The 13,756-nt window shown below is 46.0% G+C and overlaps 2 protein-coding genes and 2 non-coding genes across 4 annotated transcripts in view; all 4 read right to left on the reverse strand.

Moving 5' to 3' along the window:
• Window positions 1-306: 306 nt before the first annotated feature.
• Window positions 307-4,959, reverse strand: HSPA8 (heat shock protein family A (Hsp70) member 8). The gene is made up of 9 exons (XM_042905316.1): window positions 4,853-4,959; window positions 3,914-4,123; window positions 3,376-3,581; window positions 2,982-3,134; window positions 2,334-2,889; window positions 1,911-2,113; window positions 1,473-1,671; window positions 1,034-1,266; window positions 307-731 (listed from the first exon to the last, which is right to left on the reverse strand). The coding sequence occupies exons 2-9, from the start codon at window positions 4,116-4,118 to the stop codon at window positions 546-548; spliced, it is 1,941 nt and encodes a 646-aa protein (XP_042761250.1). The 5' UTR covers window positions 4,119-4,123; window positions 4,853-4,959; the 3' UTR covers window positions 307-545.
• On the reverse strand, window positions 1,756-1,841 carry LOC122201585. The gene has a single exon (XR_006194266.1). It is a non-coding gene; the product is annotated as a small nucleolar RNA SNORD14 (small nucleolar RNA).
• On the reverse strand, window positions 2,183-2,270 carry LOC122201584. The gene has a single exon (XR_006194265.1). It is a non-coding gene; the product is annotated as a small nucleolar RNA SNORD14 (small nucleolar RNA).
• Window positions 4,960-7,002: 2,043 nt separating the features above from the next.
• LOC122199661 (CXADR like membrane protein) overlaps window positions 7,003-13,756 on the reverse strand; it is a 97,437-nt gene continuing 90,683 nt past the window's right edge. The window contains 5 exon segments of the mRNA XM_042904915.1: window positions 7,003-10,980; window positions 10,983-11,227; window positions 11,806-11,947; window positions 12,932-13,054; window positions 13,516-13,683. Coding sequence (XP_042760849.1) covers window positions 10,928-10,980; window positions 10,983-11,227; window positions 11,806-11,947; window positions 12,932-13,054; window positions 13,516-13,683 — 731 coding nt within the window. The 3' untranslated portion in view covers window positions 7,003-10,927.

Raw genomic sequence — 13,756 nt, forward strand, 5'->3', positions numbered from 1 at the left:
TGCTACTTCCGGACTATTTCACTGTTCAGACTGACCATCCAAGCACAAAAACCCCTTCTGATATTTTTAATACTTCCTTCCCATTAACAGTTCTCCCAACACTGAAAAATCTGCAAATTCAAAGTTCACTTACTATTAAATCTCAAACCCCAAATACAACATTAACATGAATTCATTAACCCGAGGCTTCTTTTGAAAGACAGAACTGCCCAAATACTATTTTGTGTGATTTGCAGTTAGCCAAATATCCATCCAGCCCCAAACCAAAAATGCCTGCTGCCCTTGTATAGACTCAAGACAATCATATGGTGCCAATTTTAAATACAGTTTTATTTAAGACATTGCATTTTCCACTTAACAATACAGTGCTTATAAAGTGCAATGTTGTATTTCCTTTCCTTGTGCACATATTCCATATTCAAGTATCAAGAATGCCCAGTTTTATTAACTATAGCAGCTCAACTTCACTGCCATGGAATTTGCTACAAATTTGGGTCCTTCAAATGTTTTGTGTGGAACAATGCTAGACCTATGCTCAGGTTGGCTTAATCAACCTCTTCAATGGTGGGCCCGGAGGAGGCACCACCAGAGGGGGGAGCTCCACCACCAGGGAAGCCTCCAGGCATTCCTCCAGGCATGCCTCCTGCACTCTGGTACAGCTTCGTAATGATGGGATTGCAGACCTTCTCCAGCTCTTTCTGCTGATGCTCGAATTCTTCTTTTTCTGCAGTCTGAAGAAGAAAAAACAATTCTTTACTATAGGTTCCTCAAAGGAGGAAACTTCCTACCAAGTCAACCTGATGTTCCTAAAATGCAAAGACCTACCGTCACATAGGAGTCTTAATTACCAATGTACTCTTGGGTCACTCAGACATCCAAGGAAGGAATCTAAGTTGCCAACACCTGAAGTTCTGGTGGAAACCGCGAATGTATGGACCATTCATCACTGTGACCGATTTGTATCGTAAAATCCCATCTAATCTTGCTGAAACCCCATACCCTCCCCACTCCCAATTTATTAGAAATAACAAACCTGGTTCTTATCCAGCCAGTTGATGATCTCATTACACTTGTCCAGAATCTTCTGTTTGTCCTCATCGTTGATTTTACCCTGAAGCTTTTCATCTTCGACAGTTGCTTTCATATTGAATGCGTAAGATTCAAGGGAATTCTTGGAGGACACCTTGTCTCGCTGCTTCTCATCTTCAGCTTTGTACTTCTCAGCTTCCTGGACCATGCGCTCAATGTCTTCCTTGCTCAAGCGACCTGTGGAAGTTAACTGGTCTTTTAGACAGAACTTTTGACATTGAACCTTCAGTTATCCTGCCAACCTTAACCGTTAATGCTCCAAATCCATTAGAAGCAAGCCCTTGGGTTCAATGCCCTTGGACAGATTTTATAAGATCTATGGTCCCTATGACCCCAGACCCGATCTTTTAAGACAAAGGAAAAAGTGCCAAAGTTGTGCCTACCTTTGTCGTTTGTGATGGTGATCTTATTCTCTTTTCCTGTGCTCTTATCCACAGCAGAGACATTGAGAATGCCATTAGCATCAATATCAAAGGTGACCTCGATCTGAGGAACGCCACGGGGGGCAGGAGGTATGCCTGTGAGTTCAAACTTGCCCAGTAGGTTGTTATCCTTGGTCATGGCACGCTCACCTTCATAAACCTTGGTAGGAAATGAGAATTACTAAGGAGTTGCAAGCATCACAGCGTACCAGTTTACAGACGTTCAGGTCAACCAGGAAAGACCTCGCTCAGACATCCAAGGAAGGAATTGGCCAACACAAGACTTCTGGTGGAAACTACGAATGGTTTTGGAATCGATCATCATAGCAGGACAAGTCTTCCCAAAATCTCATAGGACCTGAAGCATAACTGAATCGGTACCAATACAGTAAAACATACCTGAATGAGCACACCAGGCTGGTTGTCAGAGTAGGTAGTGAAGGTTTGGGTCTGTTTGGTAGGAATGGTAGTATTGCGCTTGATGAGAACAGTCATGACTCCGCCAGCGGTTTCAATGCCGAGAGAAAGGGGAGTGACATCCAACAGCAGCAAATCTTGAACATTTTCAGATTTGTCTCCAGAAAGGATGGCTGCCTGCACAGCTAAAACAAAAACGTTTAATTAAAAAAAAAAATAAAATAAAACCAACCTCGTTACCTAACAAACGTCTATCGCTCAGACATCCAAGGAAGTTAGACCATCATCAGCTTAAGCTTTTGGTGGAAACTACGAATGTTTAAGAATCACTCATCATAGCGAGTCAGCGTGGGGCTTTCAAGACCACCTGTTAGAACCATTTAATTCGAATAGTGGGATTATTACCTGCACCGTAAGCGACAGCCTCATCAGGGTTGATGCTCTTATTCAGTTCCTTCCCATTGAAAAAGTCTTGTAGAAGTTTCTGAATCTTGGGGATACGCGTAGAGCCGCCCACCAAGACAATATCGTGGATCTGAGACTTGTCTAGCTTGGCATCCCGAAGGGCTTTCTCTACAGGGTCCAGCGTGCCACGGAACAGGTCAGCGTTTAATTCTTCAAACCGGGCACGAGTAATAGAGGTATAGAAGTCGATTCCTTCGTATAGAGAATCAATCTCAATACTGGCCTGGGTGCTGGAAGAAAGCGTACGCTTGGCGCGCTCGCAAGCGGTACGGAGGCGACGGACCGCCCTCTTATTCTCACTGATGTCCTTCTTGTGTTTGCGCTTGAACTCCGCAATAAAATGGTTTACCATTCGGTTGTCAAAGTCTTCTCCACCTAAGTGGGTGTCTCCAGCAGTAGATTTGACCTCAAAGATCCCGTCTTCGATAGTGAGGATTGACACATCAAAAGTGCCACCTCCCAAGTCAAAGATCAGCACATTCCTCTCGGCTCCAACCTGCAATTAGAATACAAGGTGATTACTCATCCAAATCTCCAATGGCTCAAGTCAGTCGTTAAACGAATCCCAGCTCCACAAAGGAGACATACCTTTTTGTCTAAGCCGTAAGCGATAGCAGCAGCTGTTGGCTCATTGATGATTCGAAGTACATTAAGACCGGCAATAGTTCCAGCATCTTTGGTAGCCTGACGCTGAGAATCGTTAAAATAGGCAGGTACTGTGACTACAGCATTAGTAACAGTCTAGAAATATAGAAAAAACAAAACCATGTTAGAGATCAGTTCATAAATCCAGCAATACTCCCATCTCCGTCTACTTCTGCGTGTACTGAAGATAGCAATCACATGCTTTCTAAAGATAAGGCAGTCAGATTACTAATGTGTATCCTTCAAGCAAAACCCCATGCATGAATTCATCAGGGAATCTAGTGCATAATGCTGCAACTTCCAGCCACGTGGTCTCTAGGATTAGCAGGCTACTCACCTTCCCAAGGTAAGCCTCTGCGATTTCCTTCATCTTTGTCAAAACCATAGAAGATACTTCCTCTGGATAGAAACTTTTGGTCTCTCCCTTGTATTCTACTTGGACCTTGGGCCTGCCGGCATCATTCACCACCATGAAGGGCCAATGCTTCATATCAGATTGGACAACAGCGTCGTCGAATCTACGTCCAATCAGGCGTTTGGCATCTAAAGAAGTTTATCAGGTCAAGTGTTACATTGCATCTACCAAGTAAGAACCCTAGTACACCATTACTGAAATGTGAAGATCAGAGACCTAGCAACCAAACTTCAGATTAGTCAAATGGACTCAAGTTCTCTCTGGCAGAATTGCTCAGATTTTCTAATCTGGTACCCTATTTTTAGCATTTAAGAGTACAAAATTACCAGGTAAATTCTTAAAAAGGCTTTTCCTATTTTCAAAACTTTCATGGCTACCTCAGATTGATAAACTTTGAACTTTCTCATTCAGTCTACACCACTTAAAACTCAAGGCATGTTGCTCACAATTAACAGCTTACCAAAAACTGTGTTGGTGGGGTTCATTGCAACTTGATTCTTTGCAGCATCACCGATCAATCGTTCGGTGTCAGTAAAGGCGACATAACTTGGGGTGGTTCGGTTTCCCTGATCGTTGGCAATTATTTCCACTTTCCCGTGCTGGAAAACACCCACACAGGAGTAGGTGGTGCCAAGATCAATGCCAACTGCAGGTCCCTTAGACATAGTTGCTGGAAGAAAAAAAAACCCAGGGTTTCCTAAAAAACACCAACACTTGGAAACGCTTCCTGCTCCTCAAGCTATCAGGTATGGACACTTTGGGAAGAAGATTACACTCAGCACCTCCCCCCAAGAAACACTGCCCTTGTCGGAGGAAACCACGCGGGAGGGCCAGAGCGAAAAATGCTGCAAACGGGGTGTTACCGTGCCAACCGCGGGCGAGTCCGGCCCTGAATCAAGCACCTGCCCGGAGGGTCTGCGACAGGAGCACGTGGCCTCGACTCACAGCGCACCCTTCTCCAACCCCACCCCCCACCCCGTGCTCCGGAGCCAACACAATACGGCCTGCGTGGCGTGCTCATAAGCCCCCTCCCCCCCACGTTGGGCCCGTGCCAAAAGCGGCTTCCTCTTTTTGAGAGCCTAGGGAAGGGTCCGCTCCAGGGGGCCGGCTGGACTTCCCGTGCCCCGCAAACGGATGCGGCCCACGCCCAGCCCTCCCCGCGGGCACCGCCCTGACCCCGCGGCGACCATCACGGCCTGCAGCCCACGTCCCGCTTGCCCGCAAGGCCAGGTCCGCCGCCTCCCCGTAAGGAGCGCGCCCCAGGCGGGCAGGGGCCTGGGGGGCCCCCCCACCTACAAGAAAATGATCAGAAGCGTCTGGGCCTCTGCAATCCCGACCAGCCCGGTGGTAGGTTGCACGTTTCTTAGAAACTCCCAAAAGCTCAGAAGACAGGCCTTACCTTCAGGATGGGCCCGGCCCCGCTTGCCAAAGAAACAGCTACCGGGAGAGCTAACGCCGCGTTGAATGAGGCCGGTTTCCGCCCGCCACCCTGTCTCTTATACCCTGCCTCAGAACCTTCCAGAAGGGGCCCACCCCTGCCGGCTGCCCATCATGACTTCCTCGACCAATGGGCACGCGGCCATCTCTGTGAGCCCCAATGACTAAGCCGGCTCTACCCTCGGGCCTCGCCCACTCCCGCCCCCATCCCACCCCACCTCGCGATGACGCACTCACCGCAGCGTTCTGGAACTTTCATTCTCGCCCCCGCTCTCCGAACGGCCCCGGGGAAAGGGAGGGTGGAGCCGTGAGAGCCCGCGCGCGGGAGTCCTCAGTCACCCCAGGCGCGGGGGGCCGGGCCGGTCGGGGGGGGGGGGGGGGGTGCATCCGCTTCTGCGCATGCGCTCCCCGTCAGCGCGGGCGGGAGCGGACGGAAGGAGGTGGAGGAAGAGGGGCGGGCAATTTTGGAACCAGCCAATGACAGCGGCACTAGCCGCAATCTGGATCGACGCGCAACCGGGGGAGGACGCGCGCAGGGCCTGAAGGGAGGGGTCCGGCCCCGGCAGCCCGGGAGCGAAGACGGAAGTGGAGCGAGGACAAAATGGCCGCGAAGGTTGTTGCGCCCCTCCCCCCCTCCGTCCTCGTTCTGTCTTCCTTACCCCCCATTTCGGCGTTGTAGAGGCTCGTTTAGGCCCTCCCGGATTCCACGTTCCTATGTTTCGTATCTAGGGTGCCTTTGGGCTAAGTCGGCCTTCTAGGAATCGGGAGGAATGTTCCCACCCCTGAGTGCTACTAGGGTGTCTTGCCCAGGGACGCACAGATCTGTGGCTGGAGGGAGCCGCCTGGCCCCACTTGGGTGTAGGAAGAGACAGGTTAGCCAGGCCAAGCCTCCAGAACCCTCAGTCACCGTGGCACCTGGAGGCCGGCAGCCCTCGAGGCCGAGGTTGGAGGGGCTCCGGCTTTTCAGAACCTTTAAGGCCGGATGCTGTGCCTGGACCCTCGACAAAATAGGTGGCCAAAGCCGCTTCCCTGACCCCAGACAACTCCGCCACTCCCCACCTCCCGCCAAGAACAGGTTTGGCGTCTCGGCTCTGCCTCTGCATTTGCCCAAGTCCCGCACCTCGCAGTTATTTGTGAAAAAGAAAAACTTAGCCAGGTTTTTCCGTGGAGGAGAATCAGGCATTAGGAACCTGGGTTCCGGTAGCCCCGTGTCCTTGATTTAGACTCTCGGAGCTGCTTTTATTTTCAGTAACATGATGTAATGTCTTTCCTGCCTTGACTTATAAAAAACGAAGCGACAGATCGTTCAGAGGCATCTCGAAAACATTACTAATCGAGTCCACGAAACAGTACTACTTAGAATTAAATTGTGGTGCATGGTGGCAGGTATTTAGGCCTTGTCATTCTAAGAGCCTTTCTCAGTACCTGGAAATGTTTTCCAGTGTGTTCTTTCAAACAGGCAGGGCAGCTGATACTCTTATTTGATAGATAAAGGGGCAGATAGATGAAAAGATTTTTTTAACACTATCTGACACAGTGGTGTGGCCTGAATTAGAAAGACCTTCCAGACAGTGGCTCCAGAAAGGGTGTCACAAGAGTGAGGACACCTTGTCCTTGTCAAAGCCAGTAAAGCCTACAGACGGATTCAAACATACGAAGGAGACATTTTCTTTTCACATTTGCTTTTTCCGGGGCAATGTTGGCTTGAGTACGTGGAGGTATATACTTAATTTCTTCCCACCTCCCAAAATATTAATTTTATATGGTGTTTCGCAGCATATAAAGTGCTTTTATTTGTTATAGCATTCAATCATCAAAACAGTTTTCTGAGATATACATCCGGTATGAGGAGAAAAATGAGGTTCAGTGATGTTACTTGTGGAAGGATTAACAGCTAGCTGAGCTCAAATGGAACTTAGCTCTTTTGATTCCAGGATCTTTGGTCTGTGTTTGTTTTGTTTTTTTATTTTTTTAATGTTTATTTATTATTCAGAGACGGAGCGTGAGTGGGGAGGGGCAGAGAGAGAGGGAGACACAGAATCTGAAACAGGCTCCAGGCCCTGAGCTGTCAGCACAGAGCCTGATGAGGGGCTCGAACTCACAAACCGCAAGATGGCGAGCTGAGCCGAAGTCGGAGGCTTAATGGACTGAGCCACCCAGGTGCCCCTGGTCTGTTTTTTAGTTACACTACAGTGTAATTTTCTTTCTAGAAACACCTATAACTTCAACTCCAGAAAGTGGAAGATGTGTGCTGTGGGAGGCTCCCTTCAATTTTCTTTCGTATCTACAGTCTTCTCCCACTCAACCTATCAAGGACAGTCTCTGAACTATATCCCACATATCACAGTTTTTAACTAACCTCTGAACTACCCACATTTTAACTACTGAACCATTGGAAAATGGAACAAGGGCCAAACCACCTAACAGCAGTGATTAAAGTAGAGTAGATAACCAGTTTCCAGTCATTCAAAAGTACATTGTAGGACTTGAACTATGCTCTTATTACATAGAATGATTCAGAGTTTGTGGATTTAAAGGTCAATAAGATGACTGTCCTGTCTCCACCTCTTTAAATGCACAAGGTTTCAAACACATTCAGGATGGAAAATTAAAGTTTGGGGGCATAGGAACTGCAGTGAAGAAGTCTGAGGGCTTGGGTTTTTGACTGGGGAATGGAGTCCTTAACATATGTGAGCCTGTCACATGTACTAAGTGCTCTGTGTATATCACCTCCTCTAATTCTGTGAACTTTGTTTCAGATTCATTTGAATCTCTTGTATTTACTTCTTTTGAGATTTATTTGAACCCCCAAGTGTGGAGTTCTGTTGGCACTTGACCTTGGCATAAAATATTTGCTTAAGAAATACTATTTATTTTTGGTAAAGTCTTTTAGAGCAGGAACTCTGCCATAACTTGGTATCTGCAGTACTGCTTAGCATCTTGCCTTGTGAGAAAATAGTACTTGGTATATTTGGGACTGAAATCAATAAATAATAGATCCTATGTAGGCTGAGTTCTTCCATCCTTCTTTTGTCAGCAAGCTAATGAACAAATTTCCAGTGCAGGTTATACGAGCTTCACCTTCTACAGTATCACCTTTACTTATTTATTTTTTAATTGCTGATACAGATGCATCTGTAATAAATATTTGGTTTTTGTGATCAAATACAGTCTCAATTACAAGGCAACTTAGAAGTTAAAATATGAACAGTTTAACACCAGAAATGAAGCAAAATTCTCTATCTTTTTGCATGAGCCATTCGGAAAATATTTTTACACAGTGTAACAGCAAGGGCATCAACTTCATTATTTTCCAAATTTCAGTTTGGTTTATATGTTTTATTGAAATGGTTATTCTCTAAACATTCACACCATTCCATCGTTATCTTCTTCCACAAACATTTTTTCCTTCTACCTTTTAGTTATTTTACCATTTTGTTGGTTTCCCATTAAAGGATCAAATGTATTTGACTCGCAGTGTTAATGGAATATGGCTTGAAACCTGTAGTGTCTCAAAACTGTATCTTAAGCCCAGAATTTGCCATGTCTGAACCCAAAAGCCAGACTCCAAGAGAAGTGCACTATCATTGCTAAGACTTGAACATCTTATCTCAGAATTTTCAATTCCTTAGAATTTCTCAGATATTAGGTAGTTATCTGTGATTTTTGTTTTGTAGATTTCCACTATGAATAGATTTCCAAAATAATCTGGATATCCAACTGGTATTTGTCTTTTAATAACTAACAGGTTTAAATAATCTAAATCTCCATATCATGCAAAGGGGACCGATTCCTGCTTTCAAAGGCATAGGCAGGAAACCTTAGGTTCAAAGGTAGAAATAATGATAAGAACAAATTGCTTGTGATGGTACAGCCACAGCCTCCGTAGTGTACTTGTTTGGCTCAGGTACTGTAGGAATAAGAATTCTCAGAATCACATAGCAGAAGTGATATGTTATCACACTACCAGAAGAATAAAAAAGTAGAGTAAGGAAGGGAGTTAATATCTTACAATGAGGCAGTGTTAGTATAAGAAGCATTCCAAATATGCCAGCCTTCTTAAATTAATAGACATTCTTTACATTACTTCCTCAATGTCTCCTATTTCCCCCCTTTTTTTTAAGAGGAAGATAAAACTCAGATTACAATTTTCACCCAGGGATCAACCCCTGTTTCTTAAAGAACCTTAGAAGGAAATGCATTTGCAGTATCTGAGGGCTCTATTGTGAGAAACACAGACGTGAAAAAACAGAGAAATGGGGCAAAATCTCAGATCCACCATTTCTCTTTAAGCATCTGATTCCCATTTTAGAAACCATGCTGTCATCTCCAAATTCCGCACGATTTTTTTCTTCCCTGCAACCTGCTGCCCTTTTAATAATAAATATTTTGCAATACCCACGGTGATCTGGTGACATCTGCACTGGGGTCCTTGCAGGGCGGTTTCAGGCCTACATTCTTACCACATGATCAGACTAACAGAATAGTTGGTCCGTTTTGATTAACAGAACAGTCAAAAGGATTAAAAAGGCAAGTTCTTGTATTGGAGGCTGCCGCTTCCTTTTTATTTTTCACACCTTGTTTTTTCCCCCATGAATCAACTCTTCTGATGGTTATCCTGGTGAATCATTTCTGTTGTTTCCAGGATGGTAACAGTTCAAATGTTAGCAGTCACTCATCCAGCCCTGTCCTGCCACCCACTAGTTATCCTCACCAGCTCTTCCTTAAATATAATTCCCTTTCCTTCCAGCCCACACCTGGACTTCCTCAGAGGCTAGGCTGGGAAATTACTGAAATTCTGTGTCACCCTCTCAGGAGGGAATGGTAATGATGTACTTGCAATGCCATTAGGAAACGGTAATCCTTGATCTTTTTGATAATTTAAGGCTTAGAATTATCAAAAGTCCCAGGTTCACGTCCTTGTCCTAACCTAAAATGAAAACAAATGGAGGAAGCTCCAAGTTTGGTATAATAGTAAACTTCTTTATACCGCTCCTTGACATGTTACGGAATATGAAGAGAAAACCGATCTAAGCTCTCTTTCTAGTCATAGTCAGTCTTGAAATTCTGATTTCATATATTCTCACAAGAGAATGCAAGGATATGTAAGATGATCTTTCAGCATCTCTGAACGAGCTCTTTTTCTCTAGAAGACTTCTGAGAACATTGTCAAATGACACGTAGTGAATGTTTTCTTGCTCCAGAGATATCCAGCAGGAAAGTCCTTAGAGACATCAGATTTGAGGGAAAGTCCACAACTGTTCCAGTATAGATTTCTGATATCTGTCAGTGACCCTCTGAACATGATTAAGGTGGAAAGTTTTTTGCAGTCCCTGGTCACACGTTTTGTTTTCCTCTCTTAGTTCTCTTACTGTTCACTAGAAATAGGGAGATTAGTAGTGGATAGAGTGGGAAAACTGGCACCGCCCGCTAGTTCGGCGCCTTGTGAAATTAACATCCAAACCTTACGGTAAATGAAGTCAGGTCAGAAGAAACGTTACTTCCTTCTTTGAAATTTCTCAGAAGTGATATGCCCAGTACCTGGTGCAGCTAGGTGTAATATAAGGCTGTGGGTTCCCCTTGACTCTGAATAATCACAATAATCCAGTAGATTTGCAGAAATGCATAGAAAATTTATGAACACCACCTCATTTCCCCTTGACTATGGTGAATCAAAGTATTGATACAAAACATTTCCGGTGAGAAGTTTTAAGTGTTCAGTTCCCCTTTCCCCAACTTTTTCCACCACAGGTCCTGGCCAACAAACACACAGAGTTGGACCCCCGCTTTTCCCCACTCTGGTCTCAAGGCACCACGAGATGCCTTTTTGGAGATGAGCAGTTTACATCCTTTTTCTTGTTCAGTGTCCTAGAAAGAAAGTGCTCATTTCAATCCAATCCACGCAATGCTCACCGCTACTTAAATGGCCGGTCATCTGGTTCCAGGGGGTTGTGTGGCTGGTGACTGAGCTTCAATGACTAGAAGAGTCCTAAGATCCTGACTCCTAGGAAAGCATGGGAGTCAAGTCCACTCTAATTCAGACGGTTTGCAAGGCTCTGCTCTGGCTGGGGATCATGCCGGGTGTGGTTCTGCTTTGGTCAGGGTAGCATGGTGGACTTTCTTTGGTTCAGAACCTCTCCCCGCTGGCCCCACCAGGCTGTATGCATGGGTGGCCAGCCCCGGCTGGGGTGCTGCTTCCGTCGACAGTGTCCGCTGGCTGCGTGAGGCACTATTTGCTGTGGAGCGAGTGGAGGAAGAACCAGAGCGTGAGCTTCGAGAGCCTGAGGAAGAGGAGCTAGGTTTCACCAGGCGGGCTTTCGGGGCTTCCGCATCTTCTCTGAAGAGGAAAAAAACCAGCAAAGGTAAACTTTAACACCGGCAAGACTATGATACACCTTCCACTACGGTTGCTTCCTTCTGAGGCTTCCCAATAAATTCCTCAAGCCGTAAACTTCACATTATACCACTGGAAGGCAGCCATTTAGGGGAAGAGGGACTTCCCCAGTCGCTGAGACTTAGCGGTTGACTTAGGCAAATGGATGTTTTGTTAGCCCTGAAGTCAACTCTATTACTCTGGGTGAGTACACACTTACCATTGAGATTGATCTGGGGTTTGTCTACGCAAACCCTTTCACGGCCCATCAGTTAAGCCCATTCCTTATTATAGGCCCTTCATAAGTGGACACGAATCAGAAGTAATGTAAAGTTGATCTTTTAATTACCAGTTGAGGATAGCCAGTTTCACAATAAAGGCAAGGGAAACCAGACTTTCTGTCCCTAGGCTGGAACTCCTTGCCTACCAGAATAATCCTTTTAACAGATTCACGGTTAAGAGCAAATGGGACATTTATGTTCGCTGGTCACTACAGAGCTGGAAAGGAAGCCTAGGACAAGGGATTTTGGAGGGAGGTTTACCGAATTTCATTAGGTCTCTCTTCTTCCTCATATCTCTCTTTGTCTTTCCTTCGGATTAGCAGCCATACCAGGAGGAATGTCAGCAGGGCTCCAGCCACCATGCCTGTCACTGCTCCTGCAATCATGCCGATGCTTTGTACATCTGTTTTCTCAGAAACAAAAGCAGAAGTAAAACCAAACATAAGCTAGGGAACGCATGAACTGAAAAACATAAGCCCCGGGGGTGCCTAGCTGGCTTACTCTTGATTTGAGGACTCTTGATCTTGGGGTCGTGAGTTTGAGCCCCATATAGGGGGTAGAGTTTACTTAAACAAACAAACAAAACCCATAAGTCCTGGGCAGGATGGGTATTTCCAGATCTTTCTATCTTTCGGAGTTTCCCATTTACCCTTGATGTATGACTGTCCTTCTTGGTATTGAAAGGTGGCAGAATATGCCACCCCAAAATATGCCTCTTTGCCATTAGGACTGTTTTAACCTAATTTTTTTTCTTAATGTTTATTTTTGAGAGAGAGAGTACGAGTGGGGGAGGGGCAGAGGCAGAGGGAGACACAGAATCTGAAGCAGGCTTCAGGCTCAGCACAGAGCCTGTCGCGGGGCTCAAACTCACCAACCACAAGACCATGACCTGAGCCAAAGTCGGACACTTAACTGACTGAGCCACCCAGGTGCCCCTAAGCTGATTTTTTTAAAGCAGGCTCCACACCCAGCGTGGTGCTTGAACTCACAACCCTGAGATCAAGAGTCAAGTCCTGTGCTCTACTAACTGAGCCAGCCAGATGCCCCCTTAATCTGATTATTTTTGAGAAACAGACACAGGAGAAGTTCTAAAAACAAAGTACAAGTTCCCCTTTTATAAGGGAAATTTACATTTATAAAGGAAATCTCCCTCCGGTCCCCTCCTGGACATAACACATTTCTTTAGGGAGCTGACAGATTCACACGCTTATAAATACAGTTAGCTACACCAGTCGAATGGTCACTGCAACTACCGAATTTATTTTCACGGTCACCACGTCCTCCCGGAAATAAAGATTTTGGCCTTGACCTTACTCTTACTTGCGATGAAAGGTGCTGTACGCCAAACCACGACGCGACCACAGGAATAAACCGTTTGGATACTTACGCTGTACCGTCACTCGCACCACACAGCTTTCCTTCCCCGCCTCGTTGCCTGCTGTGCACTGGTAGAGCCCAGAGGAGGACATGGTGAGATTCTGCAGCAGAACGCGTCCAGGGTTATCGTAGTCTACACAAGCAGAAGGAACGACTGTAATCCCCTGAGGGACAGGGTCTCTGTATTGTTTGCTTCAGTGCATCATTGACCTAAGATTCTCTAACACAATTTGGTGAGGAGGAGGTGGTAGATTTCTTGGAAGACGGAAAAGGCAAACGTTCTTTTAACGTGTGCGTCCGCCAAGAGTTACAAAGGACTGAACGTGTAAGGGACACCAAACACGATCATTTAGATACAATGGCTACGCAGTATATTTCTTCCTCATTTCTCCTGCCACTTTTAGGTGCCATTTGAGGAGGGAAAGGATGGATTTTTCTCTTTTCCCGTCCCGGTTGACGGATGAAAAGTAGGAGCTCAGGGAGATTTGGCCGTGCATTCAAGGTCACGTGGTGAGTTGCTGACAAACCGGATTTAGGATTCATGGCTAGAGCACCATTCTGTGGTCTCAGCAGACCGATGGGAAGGTGACTTACCAATCCTGGACCTGGGAGGGAGATGCTCATCCTCTCCCTCCTTCTCCCGAACTCGCTGCCAGTCATACACAATGGGCTTTGTGCCAGAGGCTGACTCACACTGCAGAGTCAGGTCACTTCCTTCCGTCAGCTCTCCTTCCAACTCACACTTGGGCTTTGATGGTCTCACTGGCAAAAAGAAAGAAGCTTCAAAGATGGCCACACGCCAGACTCCGTGGAAGAGCTATGTCCTGTTGAGTTG

The sequence above is a fragment of the Panthera leo genome, chromosome D1 (genome assembly GCF_018350215.1).
Source record: "Panthera leo isolate Ple1 chromosome D1, P.leo_Ple1_pat1.1, whole genome shotgun sequence".
Classification (NCBI taxonomy): Eukaryota; Metazoa; Chordata; class Mammalia; order Carnivora; family Felidae; genus Panthera; species Panthera leo.

Coding starts and splice junctions, on each gene's coding strand:
- HSPA8 (XM_042905316.1), bottom strand. CDS start 4,118: ATGTCTAAGGGACCTGCAGTTGGCATTGATCTTGGCACCACCTACTCC. Junction 3,135..3,375: donor CAGAGGCTTACCTTGGGAAG/GTGAGTAGCCTG, acceptor CTATATTTCTAG/ACTGTTACTAATGCTGTAGT. Junction 732..1,033: donor ACTGGCTGGATAAGAACCAG/GTTTGTTATTTC, acceptor TTTCTTCTTCAG/ACTGCAGAAAAAGAAGAATT.